The sequence below is a fragment of the Elephas maximus genome, chromosome 3 (genome assembly GCF_024166365.1).
Source record: "Elephas maximus indicus isolate mEleMax1 chromosome 3, mEleMax1 primary haplotype, whole genome shotgun sequence".
NCBI lineage: Eukaryota > Metazoa > Chordata > Mammalia > Proboscidea > Elephantidae > Elephas > Elephas maximus.
The window spans coordinates 141,661,428-141,682,618 of NC_064821.1; the positions used below are offsets into that span (position 1 = coordinate 141,661,428).

The 21,191-nt window shown below is 37.0% G+C and overlaps 1 protein-coding gene across 2 annotated transcripts in view; it reads right to left on the reverse strand.

The window, feature by feature from the left end:
• SNX7 (sorting nexin 7) overlaps positions 1-21,191 on the reverse strand; it is a 124,601-nt gene that overhangs the window by 75,950 nt on the left and 27,460 nt on the right. For both annotated transcript variants that reach the window (XM_049875759.1, XM_049875760.1), the window contains exons 2-6: positions 15,003-15,185; positions 12,931-13,041; positions 12,439-12,603; positions 10,154-10,352; positions 1,246-1,445 (exon numbers count right to left, since the gene is read on the reverse strand). In XM_049875759.1, the coding sequence (XP_049731716.1) occupies positions 1,246-1,445; positions 10,154-10,352; positions 12,439-12,603; positions 12,931-13,041; positions 15,003-15,185 (858 nt within the window). The remainder of the gene's footprint in view (positions 1-1,245; positions 1,446-10,153; positions 10,353-12,438; positions 12,604-12,930; positions 13,042-15,002; positions 15,186-21,191) is intronic.

The window sequence follows — 21,191 nt, forward strand, 5'->3', positions numbered from 1 at the left end:
TTGAATGGACACAGGAAATACATGGTAGAAAAGAGTGTGCTATCACATTGTAGGGAGAGCAACTAGGGTCACTTAACAAAGTGTATATAACTTTTTGTATGAGAAACTGACTTCAATTGTAAACTTTTACTTAAAGCACAATAATAATAACAATGAAGTACAATCATAGGCTATAGCTGAGGAATTTGACAGACAGGACGGAGACTCCACAGCAGTGAACCATTAGAAGATCCAGAAAAGGAAGAAAGGTTTGTTTATAGGGGAACCTCAATAAAGTCAAGCAACAGCAGAAGTCTGAAGTATCCCACAAAATATTTAAAGGCTCTGTCAAGGAAGGACCTAAGGATGTGGAAGGCAGTCCATTATCACAGCTCCGCAAGGCTAGGAGAGCTTTCCTTACCAAGACAAAGGCAAAGTTTTAAAAAAGAAAAAAAATTCTAGAAATCAAGTGTACAGGAAAACAGAAAACAGACATGGCTTCAGTTATAAACAGTAGAAGAAATGGGCTATATCTGAATGCAAGCTGACTTCCTTCCCCTACCTTCATGTGAAAACACCAGAGACCTAAGGGTGCCAGTCTGGCTGTACAGGGGACTGTGAAAGGACAGTACTGAATGATAAGCATTAAATTTGCAGAAATCATTGCCAAATCCCAAATATCTAGAAACCTTAACTTGAACTGAGGACTTAAAATGCAGAACTTTAATTTAAAAGGAATAAAAGACTTTTTAAACAGTGAGAGAGAAACATTTTTAACTTCAAGGATTTTTTTTTTTTTTTGAAACATCCTCAATAGGATCTAGAGGATAGAACAAGCATCAAGATCCTACTCGAGTACTTTTTCCAGAATGGTGCTTAGTAAATTGTTCAATCAAATGTATCTGGAAAAGTAAAAGCAACTCTTTGATAAAAGAAATACCCAAAGCACTAAAAGTTCTTAAAAAGTAAAATTAAAAAGGGTGTGGAAACTATTCATTTTCTTTAAGTAGATCTTGACCGAGGATGCTTCCAATCTATACGTAATCTTACGAACATTTTTTTGTGGCTGTTGAGTATTCCTGTCTTTCAGTAATGTATTCTTACATTTAACCATTCATTCAGTGAACAAATATTTATTACGCATTTACTTGCAAAGCATCCTGCTAGGATAGGAAGATAGTGCTGAACAAAATAGATATAGAAGCTGCCTTTAAAGAGTTATAATCAGGTAAGGGACTACATAAATGTAGAATTAGGTGTTCTTACCATTAACATTTCACTATAAAGCACGTACTCGTGTACAACAGGCAGCAGGGTCTCTGAGAGTCCGGACATTCGTTTTTCAGTGGCCTTACAGCATTTGTCAATGCAGCTGGCGACACCTTTTAGGCTATCAACCAGGTCCTCTTCTGACGCCGACCAAAGGATATGAATTGGGCCATATTCTTTCATTTCCTCAAAATATTCTACAAAAAAAAAATTAATGACTTCTTAATAACTCTTTCAATTTCCACTAGTTTTCAAAGTCCCTATATCATAGTAAGAAAAGACTTTATTTCTCTCATTGTGCACATGTTCTTGCATATGACCGTAAGAAAATGGATTTTATCTGTCATTAAATTGACCAGTCATTCCAGTTTGCCCTGGTTAGTCCCTGAATGACTACTGTCCAGGTGTAATCAGTAATAACATCCCTTTTCACCCTCAAAAGTGTCCTGGTTTGGAAGATGAATTACATGACCACCTATCTATCATGGACTTCTAAATGAGCACTAAGTAGTATCAGAATTACAAGTTCTGACTCTTTTGCTATGTCTCTAGGCTCAACATTACTAGGATAAGAATCTCCCCTTCCTATTTCTTCTAGTGCCTCTGCTCTGTCCTTTCCCAATGTGTCAGTCCTCTTTATTTTTGTTTTGCTTCTTCACTTTTTTTTTTTTAAGTCTAAACCAATCTTTTATTTCTTGATATCACCTTAACGTCCTCTCCATATGGAAGTTCTATGATTACGCTATTTAGTTCCTCTTTTTTGTTTTAATGTTGTCATCATTCACATATTGACATCTCTGTTTCCCTATTTTCAGTCATTTAGCTTTAACTTATTTTGTGGCTTCCCCATCTGGGTTGCTTTCTGGTTGCTCTGTCCTGTGTTCTAGTCTTAGGTTTTTATCTGATATTGTTGGTTCTCTAACTGGTGGACTCCCTTTAATATTTCTTGTAATTTTGGTTTGGTTTTAACAAATTCCCTTAACTTCTGTTTATCTGTAAATGCCCTAATCCTGCCTTCATATTTAAGAGACAGTTTTGCTGGATATACAATTCTTGGCTGGCAATTTTTTTTTCCTTCAAGGCTATATATATTTCATGCCATTGTCTTCTTGCCTGCATGGTTTCTGCTGAGTGGTCAGAGCTTAGTCTTATTGACTCTCCTTTATAGGTGACTTTTAATTTAGCCTTAGCTGCTCTCAAGATTCTATCTTTATCTTTGGCTCTGGCAAGTTTGATTATAACATGTCTTGGTGACTTTCTTTTGGAAGCCACCTTGTGTGGGGTTCATTGAGCTTCTTGTATAGCTCTTCACTTTTGATGATATCCTTCTCACCATTTTCTCCAAGAAGTGGCAATAAAAATATTAAGAACACTCACCACCTATTTAGTGATTACTGTCGCTCTACATGTTTTATTTAGAAGCGTTACCTCCTTTTTTTTTCCTCCTGATAACCTCCAAAGTGAGTATTACTTACTATTCCCGGAGGAGAAAATAAAGGCCTTCCCCAACCCCAAGAAGAGGCAGGGCAGAGATATTAGTTCTGTTCTCCTGACTCCAGGCCTAGCATTCTCCACACTACAAATCCTTAGTATTGCCTAAAAACCAAAAACCAAACCCAGGGCCGTCAAGTCGATTCCAACTCATAGGGACCCTATAGGACAGAGTAGAACTGCCCCATAGAGTTTGCAAGGAGTGCCTGGTGGATTCAAACTACCGACCCTTTGGTTAGCAGTAAAAGCACTTAACCACTGCACCACCAGGGTTTCCTAGTATTGCCTAGGCCCTTATATATACTTATCAATCTGCTTGGAAGCTCTCTTTTGGGAATTACACAATTTTGTGTTTATTTCTCTAAGATACTATGTTTCTGCTGACAAGTTTTTTTTAATTTCAGCACTACACTGTGTGGATAACCAGAGGTTCCAGGTTCTAGTTGAGCAAATGAAAAAGAGAGGTTTGGACATCCAGCAGTCCTTGCCCTGCCAAGCTGATATCCTCTCGATAGGCTATCATCCAAAAGGCTACACCCTTCACCTACCACAGGGCACACACAATGAGGCTACAGAACTATTCCTGTGTGAATCAGCATGGAGAGATTGTTAAAACCTCCTGACCATGCATTCATAATTCTTACTCACAGGACTAATACCCTCAGCTCCAGAACTATATATCTATACCTGCCTACCACACAACAAGAATCCTTGGGTGGTGCAAACAGTTAAGTGCTTAACTAATAGCAAAAAGGTCAGCAGTTCGAACCCACCCAGAGGTATCTCAAAAGACAGATGTGGCAATCTGCTTCTGAAGGTGACAGCCTTGAGAACTCTAGGGAGAAATTCTACTCTGCATATATGGATCACCATGAGTCAGATTCAACTTGAAGGCAAACTAACAACAACAACAAGAACCTGAAGGTCTCCAAACAAAACTTGTCTTCTTTTTCTTCATTTCCCCAATTACATACCCTACTTAGTGTGTAATCCATCCATCTAAGCAAAAAATCTGGGTTAATCCTAGACTCCCACTTTCACCAAGCCAATCAATCACCAATTCCAGTATTTCCAGATCTCTCTCTTTCTCCATACATATTTTGGAGATATTCTCCATACATATTTTGACTTGAGTCAAAATACTTGCTCATTCATAATTTTATATTTATATTAAAGCATTATCCCACTGTATTATAATCATGTGTATAACTTGCTTGATTCTTAAAACAGGACGGAGTTTTCTTATCTTTGTATCCCAAATCCCGATACATAATGTGCTTAATAATATTTTCATATCAATGAAAGAATGATTAATGAAAGACTTCAATATTTGATAAGCTGTTTATTAAAAAATCTAGAGTTCATTTTAAAATCTGAATATTTTTACTTTTTTTTTTACTTTAACAGTATCAACATTCAATGATAAATAACTTTTTATATCTAGGAACTTACTAGCAGTGAGTAATTTTCACTATTTCAACATTCATATAAATACAATGTATTATTTTGTCTAATATTCATACGGAGCTCTGGTGGTCAAGTGGTTAAGAGCTCGACTGCTAATCAAAAGGCTGGCCATTCAAATCCACCAGGTGTTCCTTGGAAGCCCTATGGGGCCGTTCTGCTCTGTCCTATGGGGTCGCTATGAGTCAGAATCAACTTGACGACAACAGGTTTGGTTTTGGTTTAATATTCATATGAGTACAACAATACATTTAATCACCTGACTACTCATTAATGTTGGCTGAAATCGGTCATATTGCTCTAAATTAAACCATTACAACTTCAAAATCTTGCATGTTCAAATAAATGGAAAATATAAAGAAATTTTTTTAAGAAGAAAATATTAGATGTCACCTAATTAAAGTATTAAATTTAATGACCTTTAGAGTTCTTCCAAACTCCAATCTCCTGAGAATATGCCTGGCCTTTATTTTAAATAATGACCACATTCCACTAATATTTCTAGAAAATTTCCCACTTTTTTAATTTCTCAATTTGTGTGTATATCAATGTGTCATTATTTATACCTGTACAATATTTATTCTTACATACAGAGCTTCTGTAAAATTCTAAACAGTGTTTACACAGCACTCAAATCACGTCTTCATGCAAACATTTAATGAGCTGCGCTATAATTTATGTTTCCCCAACTAGATTGTGAGCTGAAGAACAGGCACCATATTATTCTTCCTTTAATCACCAGCACAAAGAAGTAACACAACAGGATCAGTAAAATTTTGCTGAATAACTGGGAAAAACAAAACAAAACCAAAGAAAAAAATAGTACCCAAAAAGACATAAAAAGGAAACCCCCGAGTTATAATCACCAAATTCTTTGTGATATGAATATGAATGAATACTCTATGTTGCTAAAATAAGATTTTATTTCAAAAAAGAAGAAACCATCTCATCATTTTGCATAAAACTTGGCCGGGGGGCTTCACATTTTAAAGACTAAGAAGCCTTTGAAGTTTGGGCCAGTGACCTCCAAATACGTACTGCTGTTACTGTTAGCCGCTGTTGAGTCAGCTCCTGATTTACAGTGAAGCCATGCACAACAGAACAAAATGAAGCCTGGTATTGCATAAATTCCCATGATTGTTGTAGATAAGACCTTGCGATCCATTCGCTGGTTTTCAGAAGTAGATTATCCAGGCCTTTCTTCCCAGTCCATCTTAGCCCGGATGCTCTGCTGAAATCTGTTCAACATCATAGCAATACACCAGCCTCCATTGACAGATGGGTGGTGGTGGTTGCACATTAGCTGAGAATCGAACCTGGGGCTCCCGCATAAGAGATGGGGATTCTACCACTGAACTGCCATTGTCCCCTAAATATGTAATTAAAAAAAAAAAAAAGGAAATCAAACCCATTGATGTCAAGTCAATTCTGAGTCATAGTGACCCTACAGGACAGAGCAGAACTGCCCCATAGGATTTCCAAGGAGTGGCTGGTAGATTTGAACTGCCAACGTTTTGGTTAACAGCTAAGCGTTTAACCACCGTGGTAGCTCACATTAACAGGAAAACCATTTAATGCTCTCCTTTAAAGACAGTTCAAATTTATAAAGTCTAGCACAAAATCCAGTTTTCCTTCTGAGCAGTTCATAAATAGTATAACCTATCAAAGATTTGGTGGCGTAGTGGTTAGGTGCTATGGCTGCTAACCAAAGGGCTGGCAATTCGAATCTGCCAGGCGTTCCTTGGAAACTCTATGGGGCAGTTCTGCTCAGTCCTATCGGGGGGTCACTATAAGTCAGAATCGACTCGATGGCACTGGGTTTGGTGTGTTTTTTTTTTTTTTTTTTTGGTTTTATCAAAGATTTTAAAACTATTCCCTTGCACAAATCAATATGACATTCTATAAAGCTCTTAAGTGTCAGGAGTTTCCAGAAGCTTTTTTGAATTACTATCCCACCTAACTACACATTAGCAATCTATGTAACAAAATTGGACTCACAGAACCTTATTAAAAGAATTCGCTGTTTGACATCAAAAACAACAAATGGTAAATGCAAGGGCAAACTATAGGGTCGCCATGAGTCGAAATCGACTCGATGGCACTGGGTGGGCTTAAGGGTAAACTAAGAAGGCTTAAAGCAAACCATGTTCTGTCACCACATGCCACGATGATCTCAGGCGCAATGCATGGAAATGGAAGGTAGAGGGAAGAAAAAAGTAGAAGCAGCTATAACAATTTTCCATATTTTATCTCTATTTGATGAATAATTATTTCATTATAAAGAAAATTTTCCTATCCCCATTCCTAAATCTTATGTTCATTATTTTTTTAAACACTGAACAAATCTATGTATTCGGCACTTTCTAGATGTTAGATGCTAGAGAGCAGATACCAGATATTGCTATTTCTAGATACTAAAAATAAATTAAAACTTTGCCTTCTTACCTTCATGAACCTTATTGTCTACTGACTTTTGTTTCTCTTTAATTCCTCATCTCGAATACGAACTCGTGCTAGGATATATATTTCCTAACTCAGTTAAAAAAAAAAAAAAAACCTACCTATTTTTAATGTAGGCAAATGCAAAAATATACCTCCTTCCAATTAGGAAAGAATCATTGCAGAATAAAGTCTAACTTATAAACTGAAAAAATAGAAAACAGAAGTGAAATGGTAATAGAAAATAGAAGAGACCTATTTTCTAAAATATAAATCCATCTACCATGCTTGGAGAGGTCTAGTACAGAGTATTTGTCCCAAAAACTCATTAGAAAATATGGAAACCATTTTCCTTGAAACATCATTTTTTTTTTATCATAAGCTCTGTTCCATATTAAACCTGTGATGGCAACTTCATATAATTATATCCAAATCCTTAAGTTTACTTTTCCATTACCCAAAATGGAAGCCAGAACAGCTAGTATCTGAGTAAAGCAATAAGGACTAGCCATGGCTACCTCCATAATGGTTTAGGAATTAGAAAATTTCACAGCATGGCTGGGCATAAGCCACTCCTTAAAGGTGAAATTCTAACTTAATATTGCCATATTGTGCCAGCAAATGTAATGGTCCATCAGAAACTGTTGTTGTTGTTAGGTGCCATCAAGTCCATTCCGATTCATAACGACCCTAGGCATGACAGAACGAAACACTGCCTGGTCCTGCGTCATTCTTAAAATCTTTGTAATGCTTGAGCTCATTGTTGCAGCCACTGTGTCAATCCACCTTGTAGAGGGTCTTCCTCTTTTCCACTCTGTACTTTGCGAAGCATCGTGTTCTTCTCCAAGGACCGATCTCCTGACAACACGTCCAAAGTATGTAAGGCACAGTCTCGCCATCCTTACTTCTAAGGAGCATTCTGCTCGGACTTCTTCCATGACAGATCTATCTGTTCTTTTGTCAATCCATGGTATAGTCAATATTCTTCGCCAACATCACAATTCAAAGGTGTCAATTCTTCTTCGATCTTCCTTATTCATTGTCCAGCTTTGACATGCATATGATGCTATTGAAAATACCATGGATTAGTTCAGGGGCACCTTAGTCTTCAAGGTGGCATCTCTGCTTTTCAACACTTTAAAGTGGTCCTTTGCAGCAGATTTACCCAATGCAAATCGTTGTTTGATTTCTTGGCTGCTGCTTCCATGGCTGTTGATTGTGGATCCAAGTAAAATGAAATCCTTGACAACTTCAATCTTTCAATCTTTTCTCCATTTATCATGATGTTGCTATTGGTCCAGTCGTGAGGATTTTTGTTTTCTTTATGTTGAGGTGCAATCCATACTGAAGGCTGTAGTCTTTGATCTTCATTAGTAAGTGCTTCAAGTCCTCTTCACTTCCAGCACGCAAGGTTGTGTCATCTGCATAATGCAGGTTGTTAATGAGTCTTCCTCCAATCCTGATGCCCCGTTCTTCACACAGTCCAGCTTCTCGGATTATTTGCTCAGCATACAGATTGAATAGGTATGGTGAAAGAATACAACCCTGACGCACACCTTTCCTGACATTAAACCACTCAGTATCCCCTTGTTCTGTCAAAACAACTGCCTCTTCATCTATGTAAAGATTTCTCATTAGCATAATTAAGTGTTCTGGAATTCCCATTCTTAGCAAGTTATCCATAATTTGTTATGATCCACACAGTCGAATGTCTTTACATAGTCAATAAAACACAGGTAAACATCCTTCTGGTATTCTCTGCTTTCAGCCAGGGTCCATCTGACATCAGCAATGATATCCCTGGTTCCATGTCCTCTTCTGAAACCAGCCTGAATTCTGGCAGTACCCTGTCGATATACTGCTGCAGCCATTTTTAAATGATCTTCAGCAAAATTTTGCTTGCGTGTGATATTAATGATATTGTTCTATCATTTCCACATTCGGTTGGATCACCTTTCTTGGGAATAGGCATAAATATGGATCTCTTCCAGTCAGTTGGCCAGGAAGCTGTCTTTCATATTTTTTGGCATAGATGAGTGAGCACCCCCAGCGCTGCATCTGTTTGTTGAAACATCTCAATTGATATTCCATCAATTCCTGGAGCCTCGTTTTTTGCCAATGCCTTCAGAGCAGTTAGGACTTCTTCCCTTCAGTACCATCAGTTCCTGATCATATGCCATCTCTTGAAAGGGTTGAACATTGACTAATTCTTTTTGGTGTAATGACTCTGTGTATTCCTTCCATCTTCTTTTGATATTTTCCCCCATAGAATCCTTCACTATTGTAACTCGAGGCTTGAATTTTTTCTTCAATTCTTTCAGCTTGAGAAACGCCGAGTGTGTTCTTCCCTTTTGATTTTCTATCTCCAGCACACGTCATTATAATACTTTGCCTTCTCGAGCCACCCTTTGAAACCTTCTGTTTAGTTATTTCACTTCATCATTGCTTCCTTTTGCTTTAGCTGCTCAACATTCCTGAGCAAGTTTCAGAGTCTCCTGTGATATTCATCTTCGTCTTTTCTTTTTCTTTCTGTCTTTTCAATGACCTTTGCTTTCTTCATGGATGATGTCCTTGGTGTCATTCCACAACTCATCTGGTCTCTGGTCACTAGTGTTCAGTACATCAAATCTATTTTTGAGATGGTCTCTAAATTCAGGTAGGATATACTCAAGGTCATATTTTGGCTCTCATGTACTGGCTCTGATTTTCTTCAGTTTTAGCTTGAACTTGCATATGAGTAATTGATGGTCTGTTCCACAGTCGGCCCCTGGCCTCGTTCTGACTGATGATATTGAGCTTTTCCTTCGTCTCTTTCCACAGATGTAGTCAATTTGATTCCTGTGTGTTCCACCTGGTGAGGTCCATGTGTATAGTCGCCATTTATGTTGTTGAAAGAAGGTATTTGCAATGAAGAAGTCATCGCAAACATCCATTAATAATCGGAACCTGGAATGTCTGAAGTACAAATCTAGGAAAACTGGAAATCGTCAAAAATAAAATGGAATGCAAAAACATTGATATCCTAGGCATTAGTGAGCTGAAATGGACTGGTATTGGCCATTTGAATCAGACAATCATACAGTGTACTGTGCTGGGAATGACAACTTGAAGAGGAATGGTGTTGCATTCATCATCAAAAGAACATTTCAAGATCTATCCTGAAGTACAATGCTGTCAGTGATAGGATAATATCCATATGCCTACAAAGAAGACCAGTTAATACCACTACTGTTCAAATTTAAGAGCCAACCACTAGGGCCAAAGAGGAAGGAATGGAAGATTTTTATCATCTGCTGCAGTCTGAAATTGATCAAATACGCAATCAGGATGCATTTGATAATTACTGATGATTAGAATGTGAAAGCTGGAAACAAAGAAGAAGGATTGGTAGTTGGAAAATATGGCCTTGATGATAGAAACAATGCTGGCGATCAAATGATAGCATTTTGCAAGACCAATGACTTCATCAGAAACTAAACAACTGAAATACCAGATCAGAGAGTCTACATACCCCTTTCTTCCTTGTAAATTCTCTGAGATATTTTATCGATCAAATTTATTTTCTGGCTAAATGTTTCAATAAAGTTATTCATATCCATGAACTCTTCTGGGCGATTTTTAACTCCTCTCATTGAGGATGCAACAGCTCTGACTGTTTGCCCCATCCGGCTTAGCAATCCAGGCCCTTGCTTCTTGTGAGAAGAGAGTTCCTAGAAACAAAACATGAAATATTTGCACTGAAGCAAGCAACAATATTCCCAGATTCAATAACAAAAGGAACCTAATTAGACGAATAAAATAAAGACAATAAAAATACTCATATAGGTCTTTTTAGTAGCATGGAATAGAAATGTTTTAATGCTAGTTTGAAGCAAATGAGTTTCATTAGGGTACAATTTCTCCTCTAAGTCCGTCTCTTTGGTAATATTCCCTTGCTAAGTACTTATGTAAAACACGTGTACAGACTTTCCTTAAAGCATTCATCTTTATAAGAACAGGGTTTTACGGAGGGAATAGTGCTCAAGAAGATACTAGAGAAGATATGAGGATGACATAATGTGCAACCTATATCTTATAACAGGAACTTAATGGAAAAAATAAAGGAAGATTTCTCAGGACCTGAGTTATTCCATTAAAAAAAAAATTGGAAAACTCCATTTATTCTTTGATCTTAATAATAGCTAACATTTATTGAGAACTTAACGTATTCTAGGCATTATATTCACATTTTTATATACACAATTCACAACAACTCTATGAAGCAGATTCTATTATTACCCTTATTTTACAGAAGAAAATGGAGGCATAGAAATGTTAGGTAACTTGCTCAAGGTCTAAGAGTTAATAAGTGGTAGAGCAAGAATCTGAATGCTGCCAGTCTGACTCCATAGACTGCTGTTTAGCATTAGCCTATTTTGCTTCTGTAAAGTCACGGGGTGGGTTTACAAAAAAAGATACTACATGGCCATAGCTCCTCAACCAAATGAGGTGGGGGCTAATTGTGATACCCATTCTACTGGCTGGTTTAATAAGATTTTTGATAAGATATCTAACTAGCTCTTTCATAGTGAATCCATAAAGGACAGTTACAAATGTGCTGAATGAAAGAAATGCTATAAAAGGATCTACTACATAGAAGTATCCCTTCAGAAATATGGCCATGTCTAAAAACAACAACAAAAAGAGGACAAGGGGTTCTAAATGATGGCTGTAGCGCTTCTTGAACATAGATCTGGGGACAAAGAGAAGTTGAAGAGGAACACACAAGAAAAAAATCTATAACAGTGATGACTACCTAATTCACAGATAATAATGTTATGTATTATTTACCCAATTATTAAATAAAATATTGTTCATCTTTCTCCAGATTTTCTTTCCCAAAGGTCTTACAGAAAATAATATACATAAACATGTTTATTTCTAAGTCAGTATGATTTGTGTCCAAATAATAACAGATCCCATCTTTGACCAAGCAACATATCCATCTAGGAGTCTGTGGCATCATTTGATACAGTACGCATTATCAGAGATACCACAAGTCACAACTGACGAGCTGTTACTGCAATTGTTGACTACAGAGAATGTTTCTAACAGCTTCTAAGGTTCAGGAGCTGGGCTAATTTCACATTAGCCACAAAAGGTTTCCCAACAATAAGTCTATCTGTTAAGATTGAGATGAGCCACTTTTTAGGTTCTACCACTTTGGCAAGAACTGACAGACAGAAAACTCAAAAGTGGTCTGTATTTAATAGTGACCCTTTGTCCATCCATTATCTTTCCTCAAGGAGGAAATTAAAAGGAAGAGGACATATACATTTTCTATATTAGAAATGAGACCCTCCACGAGGTAGCTGACAGACAAGTAAGAATACTGTAGCATACATCTATCTAATCAATCTACCTATTGATCTATATCTATCTAATGAAATTTTCATATTAACTTGGAAAACACGGACCCAATCTGACTGCAAAAAGTCTCAATATAAGAATATATTTGCATACGATCTGTACTGGCTATTATATGAACCCCAGCATTAAAAGAAAATTTCTTTCATCTATCAAGAAAAATGAGTGTTTGTACGTGGGGAAGGTATCAGATTTATAATGGTTATAATGTAGAATTGACACAGGGCTATATTTGAAGGATATCGCTCCAAGGTTTTTTTTTTTTTTTTTTAAGCCACCTTAAGTCAAGCATGATGATACCTGATTATAAAGGTAAAAAAGAGGAAGTGTACAATCAACTATACACACAGGTACTCAAGGATTATATGAATATAAATCAAAATTCTTTACCCACGCTTGTGCAGTCAGAAAAACTTTAAAGTCTTCATTAAATGTTAAAGTTGGATGATCAGCAATTCGGTTCAAAAATTTATGCAATGCCTTTCTCCGTGTCTCAATGAAGTCATCATTGAAGCGCTCCACCATTCCTTTCACTATAAACTTTTCTGGCAATGGCTGAAGCAAAAAAAAGATGTCCGAACATTATATTGCACAAGTTTATAAGCTCCTCTATAGGTCATTTCCTTTCTGGAAGACTAGTGTGCATTTAATCATTTCCTACAAAAATCTATTTTTTACATTCACAGTGTTAGAACCAAAATCTTAGAAATAATGTTACAATAGCTCTTTTAAAAATCTATACATAGATTAAAAAGTTAGAAACAAATATTTCTACGATAAATGAATTACACTGAATTTAAAGGTCTCAGATTAGTGTTTAGGCATTCGAAAGACTCACAGAACAAAATGGTAACCAGTCAATGAAACACTTGTAAAGCTTACAGGAATAATCAGAGTGGGGTGTGCTTCTTCAAGTTTTCCCTTCAACCACAGGAAATCTTGATATCGTCTTCTAACTTCAAATTCACTAGAGTCAAATTCACCACGAGATGTCTGAAGAAAGCGGGAAAAAAATAACATCCCATGCAATATGAGACAGGAGACAGTTGCCTAATGTTATTTTAGACATTCTGAAATAAATGGATCTCTAAGAAAAAATAATAAGCCTTAATTATTCAGTGTTTGCCAGCCTGCACTTTTTTTTTTACAGTCATCTACTCATGTAGCACATGAAACAAAGCAAACTTTTCTGTATTTCCAGAAAGAAAGCAAACATTATGCTGAAATTTAAAATCCACACTCAAAAATCTGTCTCATAACAACCATCTGTCTTCTACAAGATTTTAACTACTATTATCTTTGGCATGACTTTCTTGCTAACAAGTGTGCTCTGAATTTAGGCTTCAAATATATATCTTCTCTCCAGATGATTAGAATTCAGAATTTGAGGAAGGTCCTATTTTTACAGTTTGGAAAATAACCTGGATGTAACTGAGAAAAATGTTTTCCTGGGATTTGCTCAAATGAATTGCTTTGCTAAAATGTGATTTCAGCATATGAAAATTCTAACATTTTACAGAGTGATTTTACCACTGTTTTAAAAATGTTATTAATGGATATTTGATGTGAAAAGGAAATCTTCCTGCCATTTCCCAAGGAATTTTGTATAGAGCTGTATGCCCAAGCTCGTAAAAATTAAGCAAAGACATTAAAATATATGTTCTCAACAAACCGAAAAATCTATGCCAACATGTATGGCAAGAAGAAAACATGGGAACAATCTCAATCTCACTTCTATTGCCTGAATTCCAAGCCAAATACAAAAATCTGGATTATCTAAAGCATACTCACCTCTCACAAGAAAACAGTTACTCCTATCAATATTTCCACATACAACGTGACTGGACCATTGTAATCCACTGGGTTTTCATTGGCTGATTTTTTCGAAAGTAGCTCGCCAAGTATTTCTTCCTAATCTGTCTTAGTTGGACTCTCTGCTGAAACTTTGTTCAGCATCATTGCAACATGCAAGCCTCCATTGACAGAGAGGTGGTAGTTGTTCCTGAGATACACTGGCCAGAACTGAACCTAGGTCTCCCTCATAATAGGAGAGAAGAATTCTACCACTGAACTACCACTGTCCCCTGCCCTAAATCAATTCTTAAATCAACTATACAGTACTAAGTTCTATTATCATCTCAGTTTTATTGAAGCAAAAACTGAGGCCTGGAGGAATTAAATTTATGCTTTTAATTTCTTTGCCATACTGACTCCAACATTTTACATTCTATAAGAGAAAAGTTAGAACAGCATGAGAATACAGAAAAGAGGACTAGTTCAGCCAGGGGGCAATAAACAACCAGAGAAGCTTTCAGTGGCAACTAATATTTTGTGCTGTGCCTTAAAAAATAAATAGGTGTTCTTGTGTCTAAGAGATGGAAGGACACACCAGACAGAAAGAAAAACATGTGCGAACTCCTGAGAGCAAGAAATACCCTAGAATATTCGGACAACAGAAGCAGTTCTATGAGAGTGGTAAGCAAGGTATCTGATGTGGGGAGTCAGAGATGAGTTGCGTATGGTAGGTTGCTCTTTATAAAATGTCATACAAAGGAGTGTGCACTTTGTTCTATAGGAAACGAGGAGGCAAGGGAGATCTTAAACATTTGAGTGAAGAGATCAGATTTCTACATTTTTAAGAATTATTACTAGCAGCAGTGTGGAAGGTGCATTGAAAGATGTGAATATTGGAAGACAGTCCAGAAACTATTCAGCTATAAAAGAGGTTTACTTTTACATTTATAAACTACACTGGGCTAGGTTGAGGCTTCAAAAATAAAATACTATAACTTATAAAGATAGGGCAGATAAGTTGCAGTCTTACCCAAAATGGTTGAACACATAAGTCTATTCAGCTAAGATCTTGTAATGTGGAGAGTTATAATGTACAAGAAGTAATTCTGATAGTTGAAAGAGAGCAGCTATATTCAAGAAAATGCCCATTAAATGTTTACCTTAGTAATAATCCTATAAGTAATGAAAGTTTCAATTGTAGTAACATGGCTTTCAGGTTCATCAACTGTAATGAATAGATCCTTCAAATCTGGCTCATCTTCAAATTTGATTTGGTTTATCATTGACAAAGGGGATGTTGGTATCATAGGGCTGAGGGAATTCACGTCCATCAGTGAGGCATCCTAACGAAGAAAACATTCAAAAAATTACCATCAATAGAAAATATAGTTAAAATCCTGTTTTTTTAAACATCAATAATATTAATGAAACATGTCATGAATAAAAAGGATAACTGAATTTCTGGTTAAATACATTATACCCATTGCCATCGAGTTGATTTCGACTCATAGTAACCCCATACAGAGTAAAACTGCTTCATAGGATTTCCAAAGAGTGCCTGGTGAATTCGAACTGCCAACCTTTTGGTTAGCAGCCGTGGCTCTTAACCATTATGCCACCAGGGTTTCCTAAATATGCTATAGTGAATATCTATGTTTATCTCTGCTGCCTCTTAAATTCTCACCCCAAAAATGACAGTAAAGAAACAAACTAAATAAATAAATAAAGCATTAAACTTCAAGGATAAAGAAGAGACTATAGCAAACAAGATATGTTAACTATCTTTTGGAAACTGGAAATTTGATCACAGGCAGGATAAGTGAAATAACAATACAGAGAAGGACGGCAAACTACAAATGAAGCAAGCACACTCGACTGAGAATCCCAGGGAGACTCAGGAAGTAGAGGCTCAGGAATCTGTGGGCACAGAGGTACTGTACAGAGCTAAAACCAGAAACACTGGATGAAAATTTAGTAAAACAAAAAAGAGAATCTTAGATTGTCTCACCTACCCCATGCAATCAGGTGACTGCCCCTCTCCCATTTGGCTGAAACCTAGAAGAATTACTTTTTGAAGGGTCTCTAGGTGACTGCCCCTCTCCCATTTGGCTGAAACCTAGAAGAATTACTTTTTGAAGGGTCTCTGTACTCAAGGGTAGCAGGCAGAATGAGAGGAGGGGCCTTATGAAATTGCAGGTATCAAATAAAAAGTCCTACATACCAGATAGACACACATCCAACCTCTTTTCTCACTTGCCCCAACAATGTTGGCAACAAGGGGCAAAACCCCAGTGGTTGGAGGTTTCCTCTTTGCTGACCAAGTCCAAAGAAAACTGAGAGTTAGAGCCCCTTACTGAATTAGCCAGGTCTCTGCATAATCACCCTACAGCAGAGGCCCACCATGCATGCAGAATGTCTACTCAGCTTTTCAGTCACACGTGTAGGAACCACCAAACATAAGGAAAGCCTGTAAAATGACAGAGAGTCACAAGTCACAAAGAAAAATCAGAAAACCAGAGGAGGCAGATGAAGTAGATAGAGCAGAGCACTAAAAGCAAAAATAAATAAATAAACTATGAAATCATCAGAGAGATAAGAGAAAATATTAAGTCCATGAATAAGAACATGACACTGTAAAAAGAATACTCAGAGATTAACGACAATGAAAAGAGGTTAATAGAAATCAAATGATGACATCAGAATTAATAAAACTACAAAAGTTTGAAAAAAGGACCTCAAGAACCCTTCTGCTAAGTTGAACGAAAAGAACAAGAAACAGGAAATCAAAGAGAACAGACTTTTTTTTTAAATTAAAGGATCCAGGCAGACAGAGCGTAAATAAAAAGAATTCCAGAAAAGGGAAAAGATGGAATTATTAAAGCAATAACATAGGAAAATGTCCTTGAAGTGTTTTCAGATTGATAGGGTCTGTCAAGCCCCCTCGAAATTGATGGGTCAGTGGTGGGGTGGATAGCAAGTGTCATCTGACACTTCAGAATAATAGATGTTAAAGAAAAAATCCTAAAAGCTTTCAGAAAGAATATAAATAGGTAACATACAACAGAAATCTTAGCAATCAGAATGGGATCAGATTTCTCAAAAGCAACACTGGAATCTAAAGGGCAATAAATATCTTCAAAATTTTGAGAAGAAAATATTCTCCATCTAGAATTCTATAGCCAAGCAAATTATTACTCAAGTGTACAGGCATAATAAAGCCATTTCAGATACCTTAGATTTCAAAAACTAATCCCCACCCCTGCCATGCACCTGTTCTTTGGAAGCTTGTTTACTTCTCCTAAACAAGATTATATACCAAGAAGAACTAGGATTTAAAAACAGGAGATCCAACAAAATAGAAAAGTAAAGGGAATTTCCTATATAGTGAAAGGAAGTTCACAGTTGACAATCTGCAGCAGATCTAGAGCAAACCTATACAGACTGGACCAGGGAGACAGAGTCTCCAGGGAGGCAGGGAGAAGAAGAGGATCAAAGAATAAAGGAAGAGAAGAAGGAAGGAAGGAGCAAGGGGGAAAGAGAGAGAGATGACTGAGGGAGGGAGGAAAAGAGAGAGAAAGAGAAGAGGAAGAAAGGAAGGAATTAGGGAGGGGAGAGGGAGGTAGGGAGGAAAGGAGGAAGGGAGGAAGAAAGGAAAGGAGGGAGGGAGGAAGGGAAGGAAAGGAGGGATGGAGGGAGGGAGTGAGGAAGGGAGGGAGGGAGCAAGGAAGGGAAGGAGGGTGTGAGGAAGGGAGGGAGGGAGGAAGGAAAGTCATAAATATCTCATGTGTTTAAACATAATGAGAGAAGGCGCACTTCCATTAGATTTTGGAGAGGAATTACAATTCGTATAAGGAAACCAAAAGGAAGGAAGAAAGCAAGAGAGGAAGAAAGGGGAAGGGGAGGAAGAGGGGGGAGGGAGAAAGGGGGAAAGGAACACAGAGGGAGGGAAGAAGGAAGGGAAGAAGGAAAAAGGGGGAGAGAATGAATATGAATATATTAATCCTGAAATCTCAGGAGAAAAAAAAGCTGTACAAGAATGAAAACGTAATCATAGTTCACTATACGGATTGGCTGTCGATAATAAATTGATCTTAATCCTGGATGTAACTAAAAATGGTCATAGAATTTGATTAAGATGATGGGAGGAAGGAAAACATATGTATATATTTGAGGGGAGAGGACCATGCTTATAAAATAGCTTCAAAAATGTCAATGCCACGAAGGAAAAAGGATGAGGGAGTGTCCCAGATTGAAAGTGACCAGAGAGACACAATAGCTAAATGTAAGCCATGATCCTGGATTGGATCCTGTACCAGAACTTTTTTTCCCCGAATCTCTCTAAAGGATTATTAGGACACTTTTATTATTACATTAAAAACTTACCAAAATTCTTTGTTATAGTTCCCTGAACCTTTCTGAGGCAAGAGTGTTTAGAACAGTGTTCTGGGTGTTGCTGGTGCTCCAGAAGCATTTGAATTGATTTGTTTTGGGGGTAAAACCAGTCCATGTTATGATTTCATCCATTTTTTTCTTTTTCATTTATAGTACCAAAAAAAAAAAAAAAGGATGCCTTTCCTTGAAGCATCAGAATTTACTATATTTTACTATATTAAAGCATTTGGAATTTTTATTACTTTAGCCATTGAGCTGGAAGAGGTTTTGGAGTTCATCAAGTCCAACTTTTCAATTTCACCTAAAAGGCTAAGTTAACCAGGTTAAAAAAAAAAAAAAAATAGTGCTATTGAGTCATTTCCGACTCATAGCGACCCCATAGGGTTTCCTAGGAGCACCTGGCGGACTTGAACTGCCGACCATTTGGTTAGCAGCAATAGCACTTTTACCTGATGGTTATTAGCTAATGGCAGAGACAGAACTAGGACCCAGTTTCAATTTCCTTATCACAGTTTTCTCTCTCAGAACTGGCCAGCTGTGTTCCTAAGCCTAAAATGGGCTTCGTTGTAGATTTCATCCCCGACTGTGTCAGTTAACTTTACTGTTTCTCATAACAATAGGCAGAATTTTTAATTCTAACTTCTATATCCTTACTTTTGGGGAAAAAAAAAAGTTATCTAAAAGAGAAAGTATAGAGTTGGAGAATAAATTTGGAGCATATTTTTAGTCTTTAGTTTACTGTATATTATCCTTTTATTTTTCATTTTAAAATGAACATGTAGCCCTTCCTTTCCCATTCGTTCTTTTTTTTAATTAAAAAAAAAAAATCTATTGAAGGTGGCTGAGAAGATGACCAGTGTGTGTGTGATCAGTGGAACTGGGGCTGAGGAGGTGTCCAACGTGATTGGGATTGAGAATCAGGCTGCCTTGGCCAAAGTGCTCAGGGCTGAGGAGGCAGCTAGCATGGTCCAGAGGTTGGTTACATACAGGAGGATTGAGTAAATAATAGATTCAGGTAATGGGAGCCAGACTTCTCACTACTGGAGAAGGGAGTTATAAATATGAAAAATGGGAAGGCTAGAATAAGCCATGTGGCATCAAATCAGTACTGGAGCTACCACTGTGAACTCATGATATTTGGTATCTACTTATTTTTCTATGGAGTCTGGTGGTGCAGTTTGAATCCACCTGCCACTCCTTGGAAACCCTATCAGGCAGTTCTACTCTGTCCCATATGAGTCGAAATTGACTCAATGGCAGTGGGTTTGGTTTTTTTGGTATATTTCTACCTATATATCTGGATCTCAGTGTGTGTTTGTGTGTGTGTATCATATATACATTTCCTAGCTTTCCAATCTCCTGTAAAAGGAACGAGGGCTCCTTGGGAGAAATGCCTGATTCTGGGACCAGGACAGGGAAAGTACAAGATGAACACTAAACCTTTTGTTATACCAGAAAGTAAAGAAGTACTCAAGGAATGATGAAGACATATCAAAAGGGAAGCACAGATGCCAGCTTGAAGGAGCTCCCACCAGCCAAATTCCGGGCAGTTTGAGCATCAAAACAAAAATATATTAATGGATTATAGCCCACTGAGTAAAATAGGAATCTATAAGTGATATAATTAAACAAATAGATAAATAATACTCTTCATCGTCCTTAGTAGGCAGCTTACTGATAACATCTAAATTGAAAAATTATAAAAATAGCAACATTGTATTTGAAAGGAGAAAATAACAAGAAAAAATAGCTAAGAGAGTTGTGATTTGCTTCTGAGGAAGATGAGCTGGTAATGACAATACTGGAGGTGGGAATGTTGCCTTTTCAAAAAATTTTGTTTCATTTTAAGCATTATAGAATGATTTCAGTTTTTAAAACTACATACATATTTTTATTTTGAAATAATTTCAGACTTGGAGAGAAGTTGCCAAATTACAAAGTACCTAGATTCCCCAATTGATACCATTTTACCACTTCTGCTTCCTTTGTGTGTAAAGTTGGAGACATATCTCATCACTCGTAAATAGCCCTGTTCATATTTTCTAAAAACAAGGACACTCCTCTACATTGCCAAAACACAAATATTCAAATCAGGAAACTGACGTTGATACAATACTGTAATCTATTCCATAGTTCCATTCACAATCCTCCAATTGTCCTAATAACAAACCATTTTGGCAAGTTTTTAAAGTGATAATGTGTAGGACATACTAACGGAAGATGTCAGAAAATAACCGTTATTTAAATTAGGGAGATACAGGCTATTTTTGATCACAAAAACATTTATAAAAAGAAAAGTATTTAGGCATGATTTGGACCATGGAGTAGAAAGCAATTCCAGTTGGGTTAACCAGACACACAAAAATGTAGAAGCAATAAATATATCACAACCAAAGTTCAGTGAAACAAATTATGCTATATACCCATGATACAATAAAGACTATTCATATGATAGAATACAATACAGTGATTAAAAATAATGTTTTAGAAGAATATATAGTAACTTGGAAAAAGGTTCACCATTATCTTAAGAGAAAACAGCAGATTATAAAACGGTTGTACAACCCAGATTCTATGTGCATATGGGGAGAGGGAGTGGGGAGGAAGAAAGAGAGAGAAAAAACAAATTTAGAAGCTCTCATGAATTGAACAGTGTCCCCCCAAAATACTGGTCAACTTGGCTAGGTCATGATCGCCAGTATTGTATGATTGTCCACCATTCTGTCATCTGATGGGATTTCCCTATGTGTTGTAAATCCTACCTCTATGCTATAGTGATAGTTATGTAAACTCAATTAATTATTAATCTACAACTTAAGCCAATATCTTCTGAGATATAAAAGAGAATTGAGCAGAGTGACAGGGGGACCTCACACCACCACAAAGGCAGCACTGGGAGCTGAACGTGTCCTTTGGACCTGAGGTTCCTGCATGAAGAAGATCTGAGACCAAGGGAA